This window comes from Mirounga leonina, unplaced genomic scaffold (genome assembly GCF_011800145.1).
Source record: "Mirounga leonina isolate KUSES-001 unplaced genomic scaffold, KU_Mleo_1.0 Mir_153, whole genome shotgun sequence".
NCBI lineage: Eukaryota > Metazoa > Chordata > Mammalia > Carnivora > Phocidae > Mirounga > Mirounga leonina.
In genome coordinates, this window is record NW_023270387.1 from 1,411,806 (window position 1) to 1,438,536 (window position 26,731).

Consider the following 26,731-nt stretch of genomic DNA (forward strand, 5'->3'; position numbering starts at 1 on the left):
TATGCTTTTGGTGGGACCATTATCTGTTACAGTCTTTTGGGAAAGTTATCAGTCAGTATTGTTTAAAAAAAATGTGCCATACCCTTTAATATAGCAGCTCTATTACGTGTAGGAATTTCACCTACAGAAATAGTGGATTTAGCATGCAGGGAAATGCATAGTATAATTCATAATAAAAATGTGATGGAACCTCACTGTCCATCGTTAGTGGAATAGTTGAATAATGGCCTTAACATGGATATGTAAATACAGATATATTCTCAATATCTGAGGTCCATGTTTCTCAGATCGCGGTATGCTCTTGTTGTCTCTTGAGTCACCTGACTGTTTTCATGGTTTTCTGGAGAGGATACCTGCAATTTCCTATATGTCTTCCTTTTCTGAAGAATTTGTGACATTTATTCGAATCTCTTTATGAGTCGTCACTGTTAGAATTGGTAGGAGGTAGCTTAGTTTTAAACTTGGACCAAGATTGTTTTGTTATCTAAGTACAAAGTAAACCTTGTTAAAAGCTAGTTTCCATGATGTGCCTGTCGGACCCCGTGTTTAGTAAATGCTTGTTTTGTGTCATGTTAGGTGGGCTCTGAAATGAAATAGTCTTCTCTTCAGAATGTCACAGCTCTGGTCGAGGAACACGTGTGACTTAGAAAGGAAGTGTCTACATTTGGTGTTCACGTGACTGCAGGCAGGGACGCTGGTTAGGCAGTCAGCAGGCCAGTCTCCGGCCCAAGTCCTGCAGAGGCAGGTGCTGGAGTGGGGCTGCTGGGGCTCGGGACCTGCTCACAGGACCACTCCTGTCCATGTGTACGGTGTGTGTCCCTGCATCTTGCTTCAGTCGTCACTAGGTGGAGGCCTGTTCCTTACGGCTGAAACTGGTCCAGCAGAGAGACAGCTTTGTGCTAGGATCCTCGTTATGTTTTGTGAAAGCAAGCATCCACATAAGCATTAATGCAGTGATTATTGTTTTTACCTTTTTACCTTAAGATAAATTGGTCTTTATTAGCAAGTTGTAACTTCAAAAATCGTAAGTTAAATTTTACCAACATTTTTAGCAAAAAAGTATTTGAAAAATACTTTCAGAGAAAATAGGCATTTGTCTTGTTTTTCTGTTTCAAATTCTTATTTGCTGTAGTGGATAGTATGTACCTAGAGCTAGGTTTCTTTGCTACATTTAAGGAATCGAAAGTGTCTTGTAGGGGCGGCTGGGTGGCTCAGTGGGTTAAGCGTCTGCCTTCGGCTCAGGTCGTGATCCCAGGGTCCAGGGATCCAGCCCCGCATCAGGCTCCCTGCTCTGCGGGAAACCTGCTTCTCCCTCCCCCACTCCCCCTGCTTGTGTTCCCTCTCTCGCTGTGTCTCCGTCTGTCAAATAAATAAACAAATAAAATCTTAAAAAAAAAAAAAAATGTCTTGTTATGGCTGAAATTGAAAGACAGAGCAGATTTCTGTGTGTGTGTGTTTGGGTATGTACAAGCTTGGCAGACAAGACGTGGTCCGGCACCTCTGAGTTGGGCCTGAGGGAAAGTAGGGATGAGGCTGTGATGGGCCCTGTGTGAATGCACTGCCTTGGATGCTCGGCAAAAGGGTTTTTACTTAATCTTACTGGCTCTTGCAAACTTTAAGTATATTGGCTTAATAAATGTTTATTAAACACCTGTTATGTGCCAGGCCCAGTTCTAAATACTGGACTCATAGTTGTAAATAAGACCTAGTTACACTTGTGGTCTTAATCCAGTGTGGTTTGCCTTTTCACCATTCTGTTGCCTTGTAGCAGGCCCTGGACTAGTTCTGATTTCTAGTACAGGTTTCCATTCATTCATTCATTCATTCATCTAATAAATATTTATGTTCCAGATACTTTGCTAAGGATGTTCTAAGGTTAATATTGAACATGATCAAATTTGTCCTTTGGGAATTCAGAATCTAATTGAGCAGGAAAGGAAAAATACTTCATTCATGGTTACGTGATGTGATACATGCTGAACAGTGACATGTTTAAATGTGGGAGAGAGAAAGAGTGCTCTCCCCAGCACCCGGGAAGTCAGCACAGCAGTGTCTCCTGGGACACATGGTAATTTGGGGGGGAAGGTAAAGGCCAGGGGAAGGCTGTGCATATAAATTCCAGGAAGAGGGAGTATTTCATTATATTTATGGGACACAAAGACGTTCACTGAGGCTAGAATACAAGGTCTCGTATGGGAGGGGTGGAGAAGAACCCGCAAAGACAGGTGGACAGCTAGATGGTCCACTGTCTCGAACGGCTTGCTCAGGAGTTTGAGTTTTATCAAATGAAGGCAACAGAGGGAGATTTGTGAGTAACAGAGAGGTGATAGGGTTATGTATTTTTGGAAACAGCCTGAATAAGAGCAGACTGATACAAAAATAGAACAAGTGTTGTGGATGTAAAGTGTGTTTCAGCTGGGGTGATGCAGCTAAAACTCACGAGAAGTGCCGTGTTCCGTAGGTGAAGTTCCTGGACTCTATACCCTGGAAGAATTAGAGCCTTTGCTGTTGCCTCTCAAGGATGAGGCTTCGCAGGATGGTTTTTTCGGACCAGTCTTCAATTACTTCACATATAGTAAGTGACTGTATTGAATTCATCAATTCAAATTCTGGTTCATGTGAAATAAGTACCATTTAATTTGCCATATTTTCTAATTAGGTTGCAAAGGTATCTTAAATCTTGGGTCTATTTGGTAATTTATACTTTTTTCTTTTTTATGGTGCTTTTAGAAAAGCCAACCTATAGTAAAAGCATGTTAGCAAAATTTTAGCAGAAGGGAAAGATGAAAGTGTTTTCATGTTCCTTGGAATATTTACTTCACTGCTTTTGTTCCTGTGTGGTAAAACTAGTGTTCAGAACTTCCTATCTTAGAAAATTATCGAACTGTTTAGATTTTGCCAGACTCTCTAGTTTTTTCTGGCTCAGCAGCTTTCTGATCACAGAAGCGGTTTTATGTGCACTGCAAATACCTCACATTGAAGAAGTCGATAGAAGTCACTAATAATACCACCCAGACAGTACTACAACACTTAGCTGCTTTCTTTCCCTAAAAGAACATTTATTACTGAAACAGAGAAGCCGGTTAAAGAGCTCCTGTCTGCTCCCTCTCCTTCAAGTTCACACGGAAACTCTACCAGGCCTCTGAGAAACCGGTCATCCCAGTGCTATTCAAAACAGTTTCAGAACATGGATAATGAAGCAAAGTTTCCAAATTCCCTTTCATGAAGGGAAAACAATATTGATGAAACAGGAAAATTTATTTCTCCTAAAAGAAAATTGGAGATCAATTTGCTTGTGAATATTGAAACCAAAATCCTTGAAAGAAAAATTGTAAAGTAGAATCCAGTTTCACATTTGAAAAGTAACATCCAAACAGCAATCTGGTACATACACTTGCCTTCTTCCCGAACTCCTTCTGCATCTTTTCTCTTAGCATGCACACACAAACACACACACAAGTATTTTTTAACAAAAATAAAAATCATAACTGTAATATTGCTTAATGGCTCCTACCATTTCACTTTAGAAAATTTTAAACTCATAAAAGCAGACCATATATAGATTTCCCCAGTTATTATTGTTGTAATGTCCATGGTAATTTTCTTATATTTTTTTAGGAATTCAACAAAACTTGCATATCGTCTTGATAATGGATTCTGCAAATTTAAACTTCATAATAAACTGTGAGAGTAATCCAGCTTTGCATAAGAAATGCCAGGTGTTGTGGATGGAGGGTTGGTCAGATAGCAGCATGAGGAAAGTAAGTTTAACATTTAAGTATGGAAATGAAAAATAGCATACTTTCTTTTTGAAGTTACAGATTTTCCTGACTTTGCTTTGGTGTTTATTACATTACCTTAATTGTGGCACTGAATATACATGTTTGAAAACCTCTCTCTTTTCTTTATGCTCTTATATGACATTTTAGTCGAGTGTAGAACTTCATGTTCTTAAGGACTACAGAGGTACTTATTGTACTTTTAAAATTTTATTCATTTCGTTAGCTAGCCTGTGATAAAAACATCGTAGCAATAATTTTAGCCATTTTCTTAAATTAAAAAAAATTAAATCTTTTAAAGAATATCTATCATTGTGGTGCTAAGTGTTGGGAGGGGGATGTGTTTGAAGTGTGAACTCATTGAACCATCTTAAGTGGAAGCCTCTGCCATTGCTTTGTTTGATAAATAATACTTTTCAGGATTATTTCTTTGAATAATATTTATATTCTCGATCATTCATTTCTTCGTTTTTGCGTAAAGAAGTACAGACTATTGCCTATCGTGAGTCAGAGGGAGGACTGTAATTTGAGATAAGAGATAAGGTTTTACAGATGAGATGATAGGTTAGTTAGATTTCAGCAGGTAGATAAAGGACAGGAAAATTATTCCAGTCTTAAGAGGCCACATGAACAAGAGGCTTCATTAAGAAGTAATTATCGGGTCTCTAATATGTGCCACTGTTCTATCTGTTGGGGTTATAGCAGAGAAAAAGCAGATGAAAGTCCCTGCCCTCATGGGGTTTACGAGGTTTTGGGGGGTCGCTGGGGGAACGTCTCCTTCAGGGAGATCCTGAGCCGACAGCGTGCCTGGTGATTCTGAGGGTCAGCCGGAAGCCCAGTCAGCGGTTAGAGTGATTCAGAGGGAGAGTAGTTGGAGATGAGGTCAGGGAAGTAAGAGGACAGCAGTTAGGATGGGGCTTTGTGAGCCATTCTAAGGAGTTTAGCTTTTCCTGGAAACAGGTGAAGGAGCCTTTGGAGGCTTTTGACACACCGTTCTAATGTTTTAACGGGGTTACTTTGGCTTCCGGGTTGGGAATAGACTCTCAAAGGCAAGGGTAGAATTAGTTACAAAGCTGTTGCAGTAATCCAGTGAGAGAGAAGGATGGTGTGCATTAGGGATGGAGGAGGAGAGGCGGTGGGAAGTGGTTGGATTCTGACTACGTTTTACTGTAGAAATAACCGAATTTGCTGACAGATTGTACTAAGATGTAAAAGGAGGTGAGGATGCAAGGATACTGCCAAGGATGTTGGCTTAAGTCCCTGGAAGGATGGAGTACGGAGAACAGGAAGACTGAGAAGAGCGTTTTGAGAGGAGGATATGAGGCTTGCAGTTTTAGATGTGTTCTTTACGAGACGTCAGACCTCCAGACTGCAGGACGGAGAAGGCATCTGGGTATAGGAGTCTGGAGTTCAGGGGAAAGAAGGGTCAGGCATCCAGGATAAAACACTGGGAATTGTCAGAGTATGGGTGGTATTTACAGCTCTGAGAATGAATGATGCCACCAAGGAATGAGCGTTGACTACAAGGTGGAGAGAGTCAAGGACTGAAGTCTTGGGCTCTTGTTCAACATGAAGAGGTTGACGTGAAGACGAGGGATCTGCAAAGGATACAGAGAAGGGGCTGCTGTGGGGAAGCGGGGGAGAAACCAGCAGAGTGTGAAGATGAGCAGAAGGCTGCGTTTCAGGGCAGTGGTGCGCACAGGTGGATGGGGCCTGGGGGCTGACTTCGGCTCCGGCAGCAGGGAGCTCATTGTGAGGCTGAGAAAGCAGTTTCAGTTAGCGGCCGCCAACTGGAATGTGCTCCAGAAACAGTGAGAAGGAGATTGGAGAGAGTGAGTGTGGTCACCTCTTGTGAGGGATTTTGTTGTAAAGAGACATGGATCAGTAGGAAGGAAGTAGGTAAAAATAATACTTGTTTTTTTAAAACTTGTAATGGGACATACTATTGCATGTTCGTATGCCGTCGGGAATGCAAACAAGTAAGAACGTGCGAAAGGCAGGGGAACATTGTGCAGCCGTGTCGTGGCCTGGCGCACAAGTGAGAGGACTAGGGACTGGCCCCTGCAGCGAAGAAAGCAGGGCGCAGGGGCCCAGCTCCAGGTGAGTGGGCAGGTGTGGTATCAGGGCGTGGTGCACAGGCTTCTGATGGTTTCTCTTTTCTCAGTGAGCGACAGCAAGGTGATGAGTTGAGAGAAAAGCCGAGGGGAGAGTTTGTGGGACCCTGAAGGGATGCAAGAAGATACGCAGAACAGTTTGGACTAGTGAAAGAGGGGGAGGCTGAGGAGAAGGGGGTACGAGGGCTGGGTGGCATAGGGCTGGCGTGCGCTAGCAATCAGAGAGTTGAGCGGAGGCCAGTCAGCGTGGGCGCTCACTTGCACTTGGCCGGCATTGGGGCTTTGTGACTCGAGAACAGCCGAGTGAGTGAGGGCCGAGGGAGTTGCGAGCTCGAGATAGGAAGACGGTGAACGACAGTGTGGCGATTTTCAAATTCATACATCGCAGGTCTTAGTGGGGCATGAGGTTTATTGGCCTTACGAAGGGAATGAGCTGGGGCTGGCTGGGATATTTGCAAGTGAGATGATGGAATGATTGCAGTTCTTGTTAGTGACACGGTCTCAGGGTCTGACCGTTTGCGGTAGGGCGTGATTAGCTGAGGAAAAGGTGGTGGAGAAGACACCAGAAGGACAGGAGTTGAAGGAATTGAGAGGTGAAGGTATTAATAGGAATTAATAGAGTTAATGTGCCATTTTTATCTCCGAGGGGGAAAATGGAGGTAGAGGGGAGTGTGGGCCAATCCAGCCAGGAACACTTTGCAGATGGAGGGTGTTGTTTGGGGCTGGAGCATTGTTTTGTCACCCAGCTTTATTGAGATACCAACTGATAAATAAAAGTTGTATATATTTAATGTGTACGGTGTGATGTTCTGATACATGTATATCTTGTGCGATGTTTACACAATCAAGCTAGTTCACAGAAGGGATAGACTGTTTTTTTTTTAAAGATTTTATTTATTTATTTGAGAGAGAGAGAATGAGAGAGAGCACACGAGAGGGGGGAGGGTCAGAGGGAGAAGCAGACCCCCCGCCGAGCAGGGAGCCCGATGCGGGACTCGATCCCGGGACTCCAGGATCATGACCTGAGCCGAAGGCAGTCGCTCAACCGACTGAGCCACCCAGGCGCCCAGGGATAGACTATTTTAAAGAAAGCAAGTTTCCTAAGAAAAAAAATTCAGTTTATTTGAAAGGATAAATTTGAAATACTCTCCCAAAGGCTCCAGGGTTTTGGCAGAAATCAGTGAAGATGTTTGAGGAAAAAACAGTACTCTCTGGTCACGAACCATGGCACTTTCAAATTCTTCGTCAGTAAAGGGGTCTTTTTTGTGACATTGTGTTTAGTCTGGGAGATTCAGAAAGTGAGGCTTTGACCCACATACCTGGATTCCTTGGGCTTCCTGTTGCAAAAATGTCCGTGTTCTGCTACTTTAATTTTCTTCCTGGGTGGGAATCTAAGAGTATTTTATTTTACTTCTGTTTTTTTTTTTTGTATATTTTAAATGAGTACTCTTATTATATTCTCATACTTTCCATTATAATAATGGGATCTGTTTATGAAACTTGATCTTACTTGTGATAGTGGCAGAATTCTATTGGTAGCTCGACAACAGTTTTTAAGATTATCAATTATGAAACTGTTAATTACCAATTGTGGAGTTCTTTTCATTTACGTTTAGTTCCTTCTTATTCAGGAGACCTCAGAATCCTTACTATCCCTCTATGCCCTGATGCCAAATAAAGCTTTTTATTTTTCTTATTGTATGATTTTAAATGGCATTTGTGATTATTTTCTAATTCAATCCAAACTGTGAGCTCCTTCATTTCATATGGTCTAATCATTTTTCAAGTGAGATGTTGTCAGTAATTTGCAATCAATTAATGGTTGGTGTGTGTCAAAAATCTTGTCTAGGAAATATTCTAGAATATTAGAATTCTAAAAATTCTGAAGATGGATATATTCATTATTTCTCTTACTCTAGTAAGAAACCTAGTAGAAAAGTGTTCTTTTTATTTTTAACCTTTGATACTGGATTTATTTAAACTTTTTCCTATTGAGTTGAGGTTTGAAGAAATGCTCTTCCTGTTTTAGATACCTGAAATGTTATTCAGTGAAACAGATGGCGAAGGAAAATACAGCGACAAAAAAAGGAAAGAAGAAAAGAAAAAAAACTCAGGTAGTATTTTGATGAAATTGACTTTGTAAAATAATTGCCATTTTTTTGGTGTCATAGATTCGTTAAAGATTCACAGTGATTGTGAATTTGAATAATGATAAACTAGCATAAAGGCTTTTCTTTTTTTTAAAGATTTATTTATTTGTTTGAGAGAGAGAGAGGGAGGGGCAGAGGGAGAGGGAGAGAGAATCCCAAGCAGACTCTGCACTGAGTGTGGAGCCTGATGCGGGGCTCGATCCCAGGACCCTGAGATCACGACCCGAGCTGAAACCAAGAGTCGGATGCTTTTAACTGACTGTGCCACCCAGGTGTCTCCTAACAAAGATTTCTTTTGATGAAAACTAAACTAAAGCTCTCTGTATTTATAAACTCGTGTTTATGTCATTTTCTGCAGGACCTAACTCATTATCTATTGTTTACATTTAAGAAGTTAAACAATTATATTCTTGACCTGGATGATCGGATGTTCTACTTACATTGTCTGGGGTCTTTGGCTAGAAGGCTAAGCTTCTCTATTAGTTTTCACTTTTCACTTAGCTATGTCACAGCGTGCAACTCACACATGAAAACGTTTTAGGGTGTTGTTTGAGTGTGGACACAATATTTTCTTAATTACACTTTCATTATTTTTTCCAGTTCCAAATTAATTTTGAATGTGGTCTTTTTTTTTTAGTATCATAGCACATTCATTAATTTATTTATCTTACCACTAGTCACCAAATAGTTATTGAACTTGTTTTACCTTAGGTACTGGGCTGGATACTAGAGATGACTTAGGAACTCCTACCGTACTAAAGAATAGCAAGAATTATGTTCTATATAAACATAAACTCTGATACAGTGAGATAAATGATGGTAGGAGTTGAAATGAAGAGCCTTTGAAAGTGAGACAGCTTACTAGCAGATGTTGCAGCAAACGGACATGGGCAGATGGGCAGTTTGGAGAAGAGTGACTAGCATGGAAAAAGCTCCAAGAAATAAACGAGCTATTTTACTGGATCTGTGAGCAGCCCAACGGCTGAGACATGGACGTGTGAGCAGTAGAGTACTAGGTGAAGAGAAGGCAGGCGGCTTCAGTAATGACAAGCCTCCCGTGTCGTGCTAAGGAATTTGGATTCTGACACTTGGGTGATCTGCGGTCATGGAGCGATTTTAGCAGAGACGTAACCAGAGTCTTGCTGTAGAAACAGAAGTGTCTGGGTCCATCCTTTTCCTCAATTACTGGAAACTAGGGGGGTGTAAGGAGAAAGACTGAAGGCGATCAGAGCCCTGTGGAAGGCCACTGCAGTAATCCAAGAGGAAGGAATGGACTTGGGGGCATCAGGGGGCACTCTAAGGGGACCCCTTAGAGGAAGGAGGGCGCAAGGACGTTTCTTGGGGTTCTGGCTTAGAACAGTGATGAGAAGTTGACTTTACTGACCGGGGTAGAGAATATGAAAGAACATAGATTGAGGTGATGAGAGGAAGATAACATGTTTAGTAATGGATGTGTTGCATCCTGGGTGAACTGACTTGTCATTTTTTGGCTTTTGAGGTCCTGTTTCGCCGTGTGTCAAATGACAGTGGACCTGTGTTTCTTGGTTTGGTATCTCTTTTCCATTCAAGGAGCTTTTATTGTGTTTGCTTCTAGATTACAAGTTCTGTAGTTCCAACTAATTTATATGCTATGACAACCTGTAGATTTCTCTCTCTTACAGCAATAAAAGTGTTCAGAGCAAATATGTCACAGTGGACAGATAGAGACCACTGAAATTAAGTAATTCAAAGTCATAAGGAACATGGGAGCTGCGAATAGATGTACCTTTATGCAGAGATGATGCCTCGTAGTTATAGTTCTGTAGGTGGAAATATCTGGTATGAAATAAATGTAGTTAAGATGATTTTCTCTGATTTGCAATAGATCATATATATGTTAAATCATTTTGTTTTCTCTTTCTAGTTGATCCTGATTTTCTAAAATCATTTTTATTAATCCATGAATCTTGTAAAGCATGTGGTGCTACCCCAAGCCGATACATGACCTTTTTACGCGTGTATTCTGCCATCAGTAGCAGCAAGAAAAACGAACTGTTAAAAAGACAAAGTCATTTGCAGGTGCAGTATTGGTAATCTCAAACTGTTCTACTTATCTGTGGGGTACAAGGATTTATGTGTATTATAGTCCATTGCCTGTGGCATGTATTTGGTATGAATGAGTACGGTATTACAGGCCTTAAAACAATCTCACCTACCCGTATTGCTCATAGGTTTACTAACGGTTTTGTAATTTTTATTTAGATTCAGTAATTGTTCTTTTTCTCCACTGGATGGTATTTATGTGCTTTTTTGATAGTTTATGGTGATCTTTAAAAGTTTCTTTAAAATCAAAGTGTATTTAGAAATTCAGAAATGTCTATTATTAATTGAAGCATAATATCTGAGATTAAGCTTTATAATAACCTTTAAAATTAAAATTATACCTCATAAAATAATACTTTTATCTATGTCAGTACATTCTGAACAGTTGTCTTTCTCCATTTCTGTAGTTACAGAGCTTCAACTTCAATGTGGCATTAAAATGCCAGCCTCGGAAGCTGTCGGAGGGCATTTCCTCTCCAAAGTCGTAGTGTCTCTCTGTTAGTGTCATAAGTAGGATCCACCCTAATCATTGACAAAGTTATCTTTACCCCTCTTTCATTCAGAGCAAGCCACTAACTATACGTGCTTTGGGAAGGTATTTTCTTGATTTAGTTGTCTGGGGTGCTTTGGGTAAATTACATAGATCTGTTGACCTGCAACCTAATTGGGTCAGTTAGATAAAGAACCAGCATGATGCTGTCCTCTCTGTTGGGTGCTCAGTAAATACTGGTTATGTTGCTTTTTGCCACTGCTGTGTCCCGAAATCTTCTCATTTGTTAGGTGACAAAAATCCAACTCATATTATAGAGGGGGAATATTTTCGTGTTCATTCCTTGGATTACTCACGGGTAGTGGGATGGGGTGCAGTAACGGCCAGCGCAGGGTCAGACGTCCACCCAAGAGTAGGCCTTGAGTCCTTTTATGGAGTCAGGGAGACTGAGAAGTGGAAAAGCTTTGCCGAGTTTTTCCTCGCTTTCTGTTTTCTCTCCCACAGACTTCAGCGGGTAAAAATCCTGGTCTTGAAGCTCCCAAGTATGTGTTGATCTGTTCGGCTTTACTGTGACACTTTAAAGTCTGTTTTTCTTTTATGTCTCTGTGGAGTCTTGTACCACACCTTAATGGGTATATGGTGGAATAAGTCATTATAATTAGCAGTAAGGAGCTACCCAAGTCCACTTGCAAGTGTTTGATGTGTACACACTTAGGTTTTTCCTTGACTCTTTTTAAAGATACCCCATTGTATATATATCCCACATCTTCTTTATCCGTTCATCAGGATAAAGAGTATAAAATTCCTTTTTTTTTAATGTTGGTTAATTTTATTGATACAGGCTGGTGTGTCTAAACTGAATGAAGCTAAAGCTCTTGTGGACGAGCTGAACAGAAAAGCTGGAGAACAAAGTGTGTTACTTAAAACTAAGCAAGACGAAGCAGATGCTGCTCTGCAAGAGATCACAGTGTCAATGCAGGTAACGCTTTGAGGGAGCACGAAAATGCAGACTGTAGGGAGACCACATCTGCCTGATTATTACTGTGAAAACTTACATTTTTACTTACGTGGATTTAAAAAATACTGCTTGTCTGTGCTGAGTCAGGCTGATGGTATTAAGTACTTGAGCTTTTGTGGAAAAGCATAGTATTTTCCCATGTTATTTTAAAATCATAGCTATATTCTTCTCAATTCACCATATACTAATATATCTAAACCCTGTAAATATATAACATTTTACGTTGGTATAGATTTGTCTAAGCGATTTTGTTTACCCTCTGCTAGTTAAGTTGAGATTTCCTTTTATTTTTTAAAAAACTATCTCCTTCAGGCTTCAAGGGTTTTTTTCTCCTGCCTTTAATATTCTCAAGATTTACAAAATAAGTCTTTATTCATTTTACTTGTACTTTCATGATACTTTAATATTTTGATTCTATCCACTTTTTGCCATTGCTTTGCCTTTGTCGAACCTTTCAGAGGAGACGTCTTTGACGTTCTTGTCCGCGCAGGCGCTGTGTCCGCGTGCCCTCCCAGGCTGCTCTGTGCTGACCCCCGCAACATCCATCTCCCTTGTCCTTCAGCCCTACGCTCTCATCTGAGCTTCAGACTCAAATCCCCAATAATCTGCTAGACGTGTCTTCTGAAACGTCTCTGAGCTTTATGGCTGGGTCACATCCAGTGTGTATGTGTATTCTATCCCACATCTTCTTTATCGGTGCACACTTGGGCTGCTTCCATAATTTGGCGATTGTAGATAATGCTGCTGTACACATTGGGGTGCATGTGCCCCTTTGAATTAGTGTTTTTATATCCTTTGGGTAAATACCCAGTAATGCAATTCCTGGGTCGTATGGTAGCTCTATTTTCAACTTTTTGAGGAACCTCCACACGGTTTTCCAGAGTGGCTGCACCAGCTTGCATTCCCACCAACAGCGTAGGAGGGTTCCCCTTTCTCCGCATCCTCGCCAACACCTGTTGTTTCTTGTGTTGTTGACAATATAGCTAATTGTTCAAGACAGAACTTATAAATTATATTAGACATATGTTCTCTCAGTCCCTACCTTTCATGAATCACTAAGTTCTGTAAGTTTATCTTCTTGATTATATCTCATATATGTTTGTCCATCTCCATGTTGGTGACTATTAACCTCACTGCAAGTCTAATGCCTCTTTTAATTAAAATTAACTTCAATATTTAATAGACTAATGTATAAATCTCAATAAAAGGAAGTGGCACAAAAACTCATAAAATAATAAGGTTGGAAGAATTATGATTCAAAGACTTACTACTGAGGGATGCCTGGGTGGCTCATTTGGTTGAGCGTCTGCCTTCCGCTCAGGTCATGATCTCAGGGTCCTTGGATCGAGCCCCGCATCAGGCTCCCTGCTCAGGGCAGAGTCTGCTTCTTCCTCTCCCTCTGCCTGTCGCTCCCCCTGCTCACGCTCTCTCTCTTGCTTGCTCTCTAAGTAAATAAAAAAAAAAAAAAAAAAAAAAAAAGACTTGAGCTATGGTGATCCAGGCAGTGGATACTGGTGTAGTGATAATCAGACAGATCATTGGAACACTATGAAGTTCAGAAATAAACTAAAACTTGAATTGATTTTATACAAAATGCCAATTAAATGGGGAAAGGATGGTCTTTTTAAACAATGGTATTTAAATATCCATGTAGAGAAAAATAAGACCTTTACCTTAAACTTGTATAAAAATTAACTGAATATGGGTCCTAGATCTAAATGTACAGCATAAATTATAAAACTTTGGAAGAAAACGGGGGAAAATGATGTTGGGTGAGACAAAGATTTTTTAGATGTGATACCAAAATAGAAGAAGAAGAAAAATGGATGAAATTGGACCCTATCGAAATTAAAAACTTCTCCTTTGTGAAATAAGTTCTGAAGAAAATTAAAAAGCAAGTCACAGACTGGGAGAAATTATTTACAAAACATAAATCTGATAAATGACTTGTATCCAGAATATACAGAAACCATTAGAACACAATAATAAAACTAAAAGTCTAATTTAAAAATGAGCAAAAGATTTGAAGATCTTGTGTCAACAACACAAGAAACAACAGGTGTTGGCGAGGATGCGGAGAAAGGGGAACCCTCCTACGCTGCATGGTAGAAGACATAGGAAGGGCCAGTAAACACACAGAGAGATGCTCAGCATGGTCAGTCATCAAGAAATGTAATCCCCTTGTTTCCAGACATTTTCTTCCAGCTTCTGTTGTCGTGACCGAAACACTCCCAAGTTCTGTTAAGTTCTGATCCTTTGCAGGTGATCTTTTTCTTTTTTCCTCTCTTGAGACTTTGTGGAAGTCATTGTTCTGAAGGTGACATGATCTGCCTTGGCTTAGGTTTCCTTTCATTCACTGTGTTGGACACCGTGTGGATTCTGCCCCAGGACACTTCCTTTCGCAGTCCAGGGAAGTGTCCTTACTGCATGTGGCCATACTCCCCTCCCTCCATGTCTCTGTCTTCCCTTCCTGGATGCTTGTTACTTGGACTGTGGACTTCCCTGACTGCTTCTCTGATTCTCTTATGTTTTCTCACCTTTTTCCTTCTCTTTTTGCTCTACTTCCTTTAAAAATTCTTCATTTTCTAATTCACCTCTTGAGCTTTTCATTCCTGCTCTGATGTTATCTCTCAGGAGATGCTTCCTTTTGGCAGCGTCCCCCTTTTTTTTTTTTTAAAGATTTTATTTATTTATTTGACATAGAGAGAGAGAGATAGCAAGGGCAGGAACACAAGCAGGGGGAGTGGGAGAGGGAGAAGCAGGCTTCCCGCCAAGCCAGGAGCCCGATGCGGGGCTCGATCCCAGGACGCTGGGATCATGACCTGAGCCGAAGGCAGACGCTTAACGACTGAGCCACCCAGGCGCCCCTGCAGCGTCCCTTTTTATTGGTCTCTTTCACTGTTGCCTCATCTCTCCTTAGCTCTCGGAGGGTACTTTATGAAATCTTCTATTTCCCACTCTATTTTCTTATGTACTTTTTCATACTTGATTGTTTTATTCTTATTCACAAAAGAAGCTTTCTTTGTGAGTTTGGTCGTCTTCATTGGAAATCTGAATGTGGGTAGGGTTCTTAAGGACTGTGAGCTTCACAGGAGGATTATCTAGACTGACTTGAATGACATAATCAAAATTTCCCCTGATATGCCAAAATAATTCCATTGGCATTTGGGAAACTTTCAAAAGCAGTAACATTTCCAGATACATAATGGTTATGTACACATTCAGTGTTTCCAGGATAATTTTATTGAGTACCTGACCTGGTAAGTAGTGTAATAGAAAATCAAATGTAATTTTCATACTATAAAACTTTAGCATCACTTTTTCCTCAAGGTATTTTGGAAACAAATTACTATAAAGATTTATGTAAAGCAGACAGCCATTTTTATTATTAAAAAATACCTGTCACCTCCTTACCTTTGAAGAGTAATTTGAAATATGAAACAAGTGAAGGCTGTGTGAAGGATAATGCTGTTGATGAAAGGAGACCATTGAGCAGTGCGTGTGCCCATGTGCCCTCACACTGGCGAGCTGCAGTCGGACTTGGACGGCTGTGCTGCCCTGTGGTCGGCCCCCCGCAGAAGGGTTTTCTATGACGGTAGCTAGCTGTCTTGCCTAGCTGAGACACAGAAGAGTCGCTGGGTATCTTGTATGCTAGTAATTTTGCTTAACTCTAGACATTTCTGTTCATTATTTTATAACAAAGTATAGTCTGGAGAGATAGCTAAATATCAAACTGTGTGAACTTGCAAAGCTTGCAGTTCCAGGTCTGTGACTTGAGAAAAGTACAGATTAAATACTGTAAAATCCTGGAGTAGGGCTCACTTCCAGGTGGCAGAACAACACGCGTGCTGGGCCTTGGAGGATGTTGGCGTGTGTGATGGAACCCCGCGTGAGTTCCCTTCTGAGGAGCCCACGTTCCAGTCGCACTGACATGCAGGGGGGTTCAGGGTGGGACTGTGGAGGAGCTGGCCGGTGCCCCGAGTCTCAGCTTCGGCTCCAGATTGGAGCCACCTGGTGCGGCTTTAGGTCTTTGTGCACCCTGCCTGCACCCACCCTGCCTGCACCCAGATGAAGTGCTTCGATAGACCTGGCAACAGACACCAGGTGTTCGTTCTTAAGCTCCCTGGTGATCAGAACGTGGTTGAGAACCACCTATGTAAGGACTCTCGAAAGATTTCTTGACAAATTTCCTCCTTCCGTATGTGGGATCCTTGATACTTGCATGCATGAACAGAGAGTTCACGTGTTATTAGTATGTCATTTACTGTTCTTTGAATCTGTACTGATTTTTGTTGATTTATTTACCATCATATTGTGTCGTGATTTCAATTTTTGTCTAAAGTGTAGAAACACAAACTTCTAATACACTGTAGTCTCTAAGAGTTGTTAGTCTTTACTGTTAGAATTATAGAAGACTTTAGGGCTCCTGGGTGGCTCAGTCGGTTAAGCGACTGCCTTCGGCTCAGGTCATGATCCTGGAGTCCCGGGATCGAGTCCCGCATCGGGCTCCCTGCTCAGCGGGGAGTCTGCTTCTCCCTCTGACCCTCCCCCCTCTCATGTGCTCTCTTTCTCCTCTCATCCTCTCTCTCAAATAAATAAATAAAATCTTTAAAAAAAAAAAATTATAGAAGACTTTAGTTTGTTCATTTATGAGATGAGCATAGTAGTACCAACCTCTCTGAATTATTTATTCCAAGTGTTAAATGTATATTATGATAATTTTCTAAGTTTTGCAATTCTGAGTTGCTTGGTTTTTATATAATAAGCATTTATTGCTTTGCTATTTGGAAACATTAAAACAAATAAAGCATAGAAACTTCCTGATAGTAAATACGTAGTAAATTATAACATTCATTTCCCAGGCATCTTAGAAACTTTCATGTCAATTAACATTAGGAAAACATTTAATAGAAGATGTTATTTTAAAATAATTTATATTTTTGATATCATGCTTTAAAATATCAAGTGCATGAAAATTAATTGGAATACCATTTAAATATTCCTCTAGGATGCTAGTGAGCAAAAGACAGAACTTGAAAGACTGAAGCACAAAATAGCAGAAGAAGTTGTTAAAATTGAAGAAAGAAAAAACAAAATTGACGATGAATTAAAGGAGGTGCAGGTAGGCTACAGCGGAGCGTTGTCTGACTCCCGGCTGTGTCTGGGAGTTCTAGCAGTATTAGCAAGCATGGGTTCCAACCGAATGGTCTTCATGGAAGAGACGCAGGAAGCAAGGTCGGCCGGGAGAAGGGAGGTCATCAGAAACCATCCGCGTTCCTGTGAGCCATGTTGTTTGAGTGTCGAGGAGAAAAATGTGTTGTAGGGAAATTAAGTCAAACTCTCAGGCTCTTTTTTGGCTCCTCACTAGGTTATTAGCCAGCTAGTCATAGAATATAAGGAGCCTCTTGAAAATGGCAAATTGTCTGAAAACAAATGGGATTTTTTCTAAATTAGACTCTTGCAGTTATGGTGGTAAGAATTTGAAGATTTTGTATTTTGTGGGTTTCAAAGCATTTTGATAATTTGAAGAGAAAGGATATTAATAACGAGTTATTTTTAATAAAATGACAAATATTCAGTAACTTCTAGAGTTAGTGATTTTTACATATATATTTTTTGAAAGTAAAAATGCTCTTTGTCTTTTTAGCCTCTAGTCAATGAAGCTAAACTAGCAGTTGGAAACATTAAGCCAGAATCTCTTTCAGAAATTCGCTCACTGCGTATGCCACCTGATGTCATCAGAGATATTCTTGAGGGCGTTTTAAGGTTGATGGGTATCTTTGATACATCTTGGGTGAGCATGAAAAGGTAAGTTTTTGAATTTGTGAAAAATGTTATTATTTCACCGGTGAAGTACACATTGATTGATTGATTGATTGATTGATTGATTTAGATTTTATTTTTAAGTAATCTCTACAACCAGCATGGGGCTTGAACCCACAACCCCATGATCAAGAGTCACATGCTGTACTGACTGAGCCAGCCAGGCGCCCCTCTTTCATATTTTTAAATACTTCTTACATTGTTTTTCAAACTGTGCTTCATTAATTACCTAGTTATACATTTTGCTGTAATATTTCAAGATACTCTGTGTGATCCTATATCAAGATCTGTATTTTCCTTTCTCCATAACGTGTGATATAAGTATCCACAGAGGGAAAAAAAGAATGCCTAAAATCTTGAAGAACATCTCAATAAATGCCATCATTTATTTGGCCCGCCCACGGTACAGAGCATTGTGTTTCCTGTGATTTACTGATGAAGGAAATACTGTCGCTCTCCTCAGAGTCTTGCACTCTTGGTGGAGTCAGACAAGGGCCGAAGCAGCGAGGGCAGGAGCCCTGTAAATAATACAAGACACGCACAGGGAGAGAAAAGGCCGGGTGTTAACGAAACATGCAGCCGCGTGGCTTCAGCTTTCACGTTCTGGTGACAGTGTTGTGGTTTGTGCCCACACTCAGATCCACACTGGGACTGGGGGTCATGGTGGAGTCCTTTCCTATCCAGAGGTGGCAAGGGAGGTGCAGGTTGAGGAACACTTGGGAGTCCCTTTCTTAGAACGGAGTCAGGAAATTTTCTCTCCTATCCTAGAACAGACGAGCACAGAGCAGTTCACAGAAAGGGATGTGGGTAGAATCCGAGGACTGTGAAGCGTGCCCTTCACCGCTGCACATTATCGACAGGAGGCGAGGAACCGCGGGGCCTCTCTCTGGAGTTCACCCTTGTGGTCTTTACAAAGTGACGGGCAGCACATGAGAAGCTGGGATACTTCAGGACCCTATGTTTTGTTAACTAGTGGATGAAAAGTACTGCATACACCATTTTGTTAAATCGGTGTTATTGTCAGAAATGGCAAATTTTATTTAGCCTCATTTGAAGTAATGTTTTAATTTTAGTTTCCTTGCAAAAAGAGGTGTAAGAGAAGACATAGCAACTTTTGATGCACGAAATATTCCCAAGGAAATAAGAGAGAGCGTTGAAGAACTTCTTTATAAAAATAAGGGATCTTTTGATTCAAAGGTAATTTTTAACAGCTACGCCATCAGTCCCCTTCCCATGCTCTGTAATATTCTGCTTGTTAAAACGTGATGGCTTTTCATTGTCGATTATTTACACTGCCTAAAGACTAAGAGTAAACGATAATAGTGGGCCGTAGGGCTTGTGTGTCAGAAGCCTCGAGCGGCAGACAGGTGGGCGGGAATCAAGGTGGGTCTGGAGAGCACAGTCAGTGTCGTACGTGCAACATGTTTGCATCTTAGTATCAGTCTGTCATTTCTGAACTTCCCGCCTGCCTGGTCTGCCTTTCTTCCTTCCTGCATATTTGTCATATAATAACAGATACTTGCCTGAGGACACTTGTATCTCATTTCAGTGAACAGTTTAAATTCCATGATGCTGGGATTTTTTTTAGATCTCTTATACAAAATGTTTTGTGCATCATCTCTGATGTTGGTAACATGGTTTCAGGGTTGCTTTTATCCAATAAGGATGTGTCCCATGGACAGAAGAGAAGAACTGATGCCTGAACATCATTGTGGACAGACACATATTCATTATAAATGTAGCTGATGGAGTGTTTAGGTCAATAAAATATCATTTTATTAAATATTTATGTGCTTCCAAATATTTATTTGGAAGCAAAAGTTCAAGGTTATCTTAATGAAAATAACAATTCACATTATTGTTATTTAACTGTCAACCAAAAACTTCATTTGGGGGGATAAATTATTAAATGCTTAAGCAAAATAGACCAGGATTACCTTTGCTTTTGTTTGAAATGAAGTTAGGGTGCTGGCTAACTTGAGATGGATGTTTCAGAATGCGAAGCGGGCCAGCACGGCGGCCGCCCCTCTGGCTGCGTGGGTCAGAGCAAACGTCCAGTACTCCCACGTCCTGGAGCGCATTCAGCCTCTGGAAACTGAGCAAGCGGGATTAGAATCGTGAGTGAGATACTGAATATAAAGAAGTCTAACCTTTGTTTATTTGCACCAATTTAATGACTTAGTTATTGGGGTTTATCTAGGTTATATTTCTTGTTTATACCTAAAAAGGCAGCTGACAGCATTAAAACATATAACATGAGTCAGTTAAATAAAATTAAATTAAACAGATCAAAAGAAAATGCAGTTAAAAGAAGTTGGAGAGCAGAACCAACTCATTTTTCCCCCCTACCATTATTATGTTGTTGGAAGGATAAATTGGTAGAAGTTCTTTTACAAAGAGTTAAATTTTGTGAATGAGTAATATTAAGGTACAAAAAAGTAGGTTTTGGAAAGTTAGGGCTTTTAAATTTGTTTTCTCCTGAGTTCTAGGAAATGTGTTGTATATATTTTATAACACATGGTCTGGGAGGTAGGGGGACAGTTTAACATTTACTTTTAGTTGGTGGTTGTTCCTAAGTCAGCATTGGTTCTATGCGCAGGAGAGGCATGTTATGTTCTCGATTGATCTGTGTGTGACCTCATCTCTTCTTACCCTGAACAAGGAGACTGTTAGCTGCCTATACTTCTTTTTCTCAATATACTTATGTGAAATTTTTGTGTTAATTTGTCACATATTTTTGTAATGAATAATATTAAATGTTTATATTATTTTGAGTATATAAGTATTTTCCACAGTTGAGACGTACCGTATCTTATGGGTATATTTCCTTTCTTGTACATCTTTTTGTTTTTTCTTAATAATTTCCTCATTTTTAAAATTGATTATTTTTTTTCTGTTGACATATCACATATTTATCCACAGCCTTAAAACAGACCCTAAACCATATTCAGAATCTCTGTGTTTTATGTATTCTTTCTTACTATTATCCCTCCTAGAGCCTTTTGTCCTCCTGTTCTAATGTGGGTCCGTCTTCCCCAGGCCTGCTGCTAACAGCTATTCTCTTCAGGCTTCTCTTCACCACGGTTCCAGCGACTATCTTCATCTCTTTCTCTTTTCTGATTGTATTCTTTTGTTTCGGGTCCTTCTCTTTCTTAGTTTAGTCCTTCATTTTTCTAGAACACATCCTCCACATTAGAAAGGGTATATAGGATGAAAAATGTTTTGACATCTTGCCCGTCTAAAATTACCTGGGTTTACAATACTAGGTGAGAAGTAGTTTAAATCTCACAATTTTGAAGGCCTTATTCTATTGCAGTAGTTCTCGAAGTGGGATCCCCAAGCTAGCAGCATCAGCGTCCCCTGGGAACTTGGGAAGAGCCCCCATTTTTGAGCTCTGTCTACGCTTACTGAGTCAGAGATGCTGGGAGTGCCAGGGTGTGAGGCCTTGGAGTCTGTGTTTTGACAGATCCTTTAGTCAGTTTGTGCAAAGCACAGATTCGCAGCAGTGGGAGATGGTCATTTGACGGCAGTCTCTCAGATGTTGTGGGTAATTTTGCAGGGAGGAGGTAAGTCTAGTCTTCTCTAGAAGAATCTTCCTACTTTCTGCCTAGGGTATGGGTGGGGGTGGGTGAGGGTTCTAAGCTTGACCTTCAGGGATGTGTTAAGAGGATAGTCCATTCTCAGTGTGGGAGGGAATCTGAGGTTGATGGATTGATTATATCAACTATTGGAAAACTTTCTGTATTCAGCTCTGTTATCTTCAGAGGACCTGTTGTCCTCAGTTCCTGAGCATTGGGAATTCTTTGACTTTTCTTCCTGCAGCCCCTCAACTTTTGGCATTTTGCATTCCATTATGTCACTTACCACCTTTCAAAATTTTATTAAAGTCACTCCAGTGCAGTCCTTTTCTCTTTCATTCTCTTTATCTTTGTGCATGAATATCTTTTTTTTTTTAATTCCCTTGGTTTCATTTGGTAGGGCTTTAGAAGGGATAGAAGGGCTTGTTTCTGCTGTTGTTGATATGTAAAATAGAATGACTTTTATAAAATGGAATTATATTTTAGAAATTTGAAGAAAACTGAAGACAGAAAAAGGAAACTAGAGGAGCTTCTAAATTCTGTTGGCCAGAAAGTATCAGAACTCAAAGAGAAGTAAGTTAAGTTTAAAATGTATTTTGAAAAAAAAAATGTATTTTGGATATTTGAAAACTAAGGTTTCAGTTTTGGAAATCTTATAATCATTATTTTCACTTTCTTTAGTGATTTATCACTCTAAAATAGGGAAGCATATGAAATAATATAGAAGGTATTCCTTTTTTAAACTGATTTTGGTAGGAACAAACACAGTTGAAGTCTCCCTTGTGGAGCTGTCCCTGTGTCTACTCCTGAGCCACGGGAGACTCGCGCAAGAGGGAGAGAATGTAGTAGGTTCATGCCCAAGGTCCTTACATTTGGCGTCTGCATTTCCGTGTTATCCAGACTTGCTTCACGTGACCTGTTCTGTAATCTGCCTGAGGCGCAGGATCACATTAAGACTATTGTGTCCTTTTAGTTTTGTACTTTGAATGTTTAAAAACATACTCCTTTACGCAATATCGTACTTAAATTTCAGGACCATTTATGAATATTATTAATCATAAAACCTTTCCTTAACCTCTGGCTTCATGTGATTGCTGTAGAGTATAGGGTGGAAAATACTGGTGTGGGAATCATAGCAAATGTGGGACCGTGTCCCTTTAAAAATCGTGAAAATTGGAAAGCTAGAGCATATGTGATTAAACACTGTGCTATGTTATCATTTGCTTCTAGTTTTGTAAGACTCCAACTTTTCTAAATACATACTTTTTTTCAAGTGGTGTGTTCCGTTTTCCATCTTTTTTTTATGGAAGAAATATAAATTACTGTACCAAGAAATAAATTGATCAGACTGAAAACTATTATTTTTTTCCCCATACAGGAAATAATGATCTTGTTTATATTTACACATATTTACTTATAGAGAAAAAAAATGCCTCAAACCCATAAATCCAGTCATTTCAATATTTCTGAATTTTTTTGTATGTTATAGATACAAGAAAGAAACTTCATCATTTTCTTCTAGATATAATTAGAGAAGCGTGAGGAAAGTATTTATTCCTTTCAGTGTCCTATGCTGAGAATTGGTGCTTACTGTTCAGCCAAGTGTTTGGTATTTATTGGGTGGTTCACATATGGTAGTACACGTGTGATCTGTTGTGCTGGGCACTTCACATACGTGTCATTTTTAGTACTTCACGTAAACCCAGAGAGGTGGGTATTTTCATCCTGCACATTAGGAAGGTTTATTTTCCTACGTTGAACAGTTAGTAACTGACAAAGCTAGCACTAGATCGTAGATTTGTCTCACTCTATAAAGTTCCTGTTCTTAATCACTATGCCATACTGTCAATATTGTTTAAAAAAACGTTCAGAATTAACTTTGAATTTTAAGTAAAACAGAATGGCATTTTCCAGTTTAGAGTGATTATCAAGAATGAATCAATGCCGGTTAATAGCCATTTACTTGATTCTTAATTAAGGTTTAATTGACCCTAGATTGTGAGTGACAATCTTATTTTCTTATATATGTACAAAGAAAAAAGTAGTTGAAAAATAAATATGATCTATCAATATTTAAATTCTAACTTGACAGAATTGAGACATTTGCCATTTTAGTATAATTTATACAGAAACATTCAAGTTAGCTTGATTCAGCAAATACTTACGGCAGAACCATGTACGTAGTATGAGTTGCTGAGGTGAGTAGGTGTGGTCTCTACTTCCAGGTCTCGAGCGGAGCTGATGACACGATGGGAATTCTGTAGTCTGCACCATCCAGTGTGGTGGCCACCAGCCCTTGAAATGTGGGTAATGTAACTGAGGAATTGAATTTCAGATTTTGTTTACTTTTAGTTAATTTAAATTTAAATCGCCACTTGTGGCTGGTGGCTACCATACTGGAAAACTGAGTTCTACTCCCATGTGTAGGAGAAGGAATTGAGCGCTTAGAGAGGCAATAAGATGCACTGTAAATTGCATGGAACATAGTGTCAGATGCACCCATACGTGGGTGGATTTTAGATCCTCTACTTACTGGTGAAACCTGTAAGAAAATCTGTTTGGAACGTGAGAATCATAACACTTATTTTGAGCTGTTGTTCTGAGGATTACATGACATGATTTTTTGTTGCTGTTTATTGTTTTGTTTTTGATGCTTAGCACAATCCTGGGCATTTTATAAGTACTTATGTATTTATTGGAGGACTAGGTAATCAGCTGGAATATTACTATTTTATTTAATAAAATAATTTGTACAAGTATTTTTTAAGGAAAATAATTTAAAAGGATGGTTATAAACTTGGGCAAGTGGGCACATAGGGAAAGAATATATGTAATGGGTTGGATATTTGAAGTGAGTTTTAAAATTTTCTTTAGATTTTTGATAGGTAGATATTTGAAGGAGTTAGAGTGCTGGGGGGTGGGGTAAGAAAGGGGCTGGAAGGTATTCCAGGCATGTGGGACGTCCTGAAGAAGCAGGATATCCAGAAGAGGATAGCGTGTTTATCCTTCAGAGGTTGACATGGGAGGCTCGAATGAGGGAAAACTGAGGAGGCGGCGGGGGCGGGGGGGGTCGACCCTCCCACAGGGCCCTGAACATCACAGGGAGGAGTTTGTGCTCGAGCAGCCCTGCCTTTCACATCTGCACCCTGCTGGGTCTGCTGCGTTCGTGCTATCCTGAACGCAAATATTATCAGTATTACCATTAACGTAGAGAAAAGCTCACTTACTAAGGCTCCTTCAGTCATCTCTCTTAAATCCCTTTGCCTTTAATTGATGTTAACGTTTTCACAGATTCCAGAGCAGGACGTCAGAAGCCGCCAAACTGGAAGCTGAAGTGAGCAGAGCGCAGGAGACAATCCAAGCTGCGGAGGTCCTGATCAGTCAGCTCAATAGAGAGCACAAGCGCTGGAATGCACAGGTTGGCTGGGGGCAGCGGGGGCACGGCCGTCAGAGAGAGGCTTCCTTTAAAACACAGAAAATCAGCAGTGTACTGTATGTGTTAGAAAAAGAAGACAGGAGGGCAGTAGCCGTGCACTTTGAGCTGGCTGAGGGTCAGTGATGTAGACGTACGGGGCCATGATGTGAGTTCATCTTCAAGCAGAATGTTTCTGTATGTGTGCATCTGAGTGCAGCCTGTTCCTCCCGTAGTTGTGTAGGTTACCAGGGGGCCAGCAGGAACGGAAATGACTCAAGGGAAATCCCACTGGACTAGGCCTTCTGGGACCACCAGCTTAGGATTTGACACTGTTGGCCGCTTACTCCTTCTAGAAATACTGTTATGTTGACTTTGTTAAAGTGCTGTCTCTTGTTTTGTTTTGTTTTGGTTGGTGGGTGGGTTTTTCTTGAACTAGTTCGACTCCCCCCTCCTTCCCCCCACCAGAGAGAGAGGCAGGCTCCCTGTGGAGCCGGGAGCCCGATGCAGGACTCGATCCCAGGACCCTGGGATCATGACCTGAGCTGAAGGCAGGCGCTTCACTGACTGAGCCACCCAGGAGCCCATCTCCTCTGATATGCTTTCACCAAGAACATTTTTTACTTAAAGCATACTTCAGAATACATTGTTCTAAAAGATCTATAAAAAACATTCCATCCAAGAAAAATAGAATACACAGAAGAATCCCCTGGTTAAATCACATAAAAAGAGACATAACAAATATTACAAATTTAAGAAGACTGAAATTATACCAGGTATATCTTCCAACCACAATGGTATGAAACTAAAGATCAACAATAAAAAAAGAGCTGGAAAATCTACAATGTAAATATTAAATATTTAATATATAAATATTAAACAGCATACTACTGCACAAGCAGTAGGCCAAATAAGAAATCAAACAGCAAATCAAAATATATCTCAAAGCAAAACCTGTGGGATACAGCAAAAGCATATGTTAGAGTGAAATTTACGCTGTAAATGCTTGTATGAAGAAAAAAATTCCAAATAAAAAACTTAACATTATACAATCACAAGGAACTAGAAAAAGAAAAAACTTAGCTGAAATTAGTACAGGGAAGAAATAACAAAGAAAAATCAGAAATAATGAAATAGTGACCAAAATAAACAATAATATAACGTTGGAAGTAATGACCAGTTTTTCCAAAAAAATAAACAAAATTGGCAGTGCTTTAACTACATTAAGAAAAAGAAGACTGAAAGTCAAAATGAGAAATGCGAGAGAAAACGGTACAACAGATAACCACAGAAATACGTAGTGTGATAACAGATTACTAAAAACAATTATATACCAACAAATCAGATAACTTAGGAAATGCACAAATTACCATGATTGAATCATGAATTGTGAATCCAAGAAATAGGAAATTTTCTTAGACCAATAAGAAGAATGAAAGGTGAGTTAGGAATTGGAAATCTCTTAGCACAGAAAATCCCAAGACCACATGGTTACATTGGTGAATTCTACCAAACATATAAAAGAAGTAATGTCAGTCTCTATCAAAATCTTACAAATAATGGAATAGAGGGAACACATTCAAAATCATTCCATGAGGCCATATTACTCCGATACCAAAGCAGGACAAAAACAATACAAGAACAAAGAAGTCTGGTTTGTCTGATGTAAGTATTGCCAGTCTGACTTTGTTTTGATGTCCATTAGCATGAGAGGTGGTTCTCCATCCCCTCACTTTCAGTCTGCTGGTGTCTTTAGTTCTAAAATGAGTCCCTTATAGGCAGCACATAGATGGGTCTTACTTTTTTATCCATTCTGATACCCTGTGTCTTTTGATTAGAGTGTTTAGTCCATTTACATTCAAAATAATTATTTACAGATATGTATTTACTGCAGTTTTATTACTTGTTTTGTCCTTGTTTCTGGAGATTTTCTCTGATCCTTTGTCTTTGTTACTTTTGGTCTCTCCTTTCCACTCACAGAGTCCCTTTTAATATTTCTTGTAGGGCTGATTTAGTGGTCATGAACTCCTTTAGTTTTATTTGTTTGGGAAACTTCATCTCTCCTTCTATTCTGAATGACAGCCTTGCTGGGTAGAGTATTCTTGGCTGCAGATTTTTCCCATTCAGCACGTTGAATAATACATCATGCCACTCCCTTCTGGCCCGCCAAGTGTCCCTGGGGAGATCTGCAGCTAGTCTTATGGGTCTTCCCTTGTAAGTTAAGGACTTCTTTTGTCTTGTTGCTTTTAAGACTCTTTGTCACTGTGGTTTGCAAATTTTCCTAC

The 26,731-nt window shown here is 39.9% G+C and overlaps 1 protein-coding gene across 2 annotated transcripts in view; it reads left to right on the forward strand.

The window, feature by feature from the left end:
* The window catches only part of DYNC2H1 (dynein cytoplasmic 2 heavy chain 1), a 284,386-nt gene that overhangs the window by 81,026 nt on the left and 176,629 nt on the right, over positions 1 to 26,731 (forward strand). For both annotated transcript variants that reach the window (XM_035008811.1, XM_035008812.1), the window contains exons 51-61: positions 2,462 to 2,575; positions 3,619 to 3,761; positions 7,923 to 8,007; positions 9,947 to 10,101; positions 11,457 to 11,594; positions 16,642 to 16,755; positions 17,281 to 17,441; positions 18,530 to 18,653; positions 19,452 to 19,573; positions 21,521 to 21,607; positions 24,326 to 24,452. In XM_035008811.1, coding sequence (XP_034864702.1) covers positions 2,462 to 2,575; positions 3,619 to 3,761; positions 7,923 to 8,007; positions 9,947 to 10,101; positions 11,457 to 11,594; positions 16,642 to 16,755; positions 17,281 to 17,441; positions 18,530 to 18,653; positions 19,452 to 19,573; positions 21,521 to 21,607; positions 24,326 to 24,452 — 1,370 coding nt within the window. The remainder of the gene's footprint in view (positions 1 to 2,461; positions 2,576 to 3,618; positions 3,762 to 7,922; positions 8,008 to 9,946; positions 10,102 to 11,456; positions 11,595 to 16,641; positions 16,756 to 17,280; positions 17,442 to 18,529; positions 18,654 to 19,451; positions 19,574 to 21,520; positions 21,608 to 24,325; positions 24,453 to 26,731) is intronic.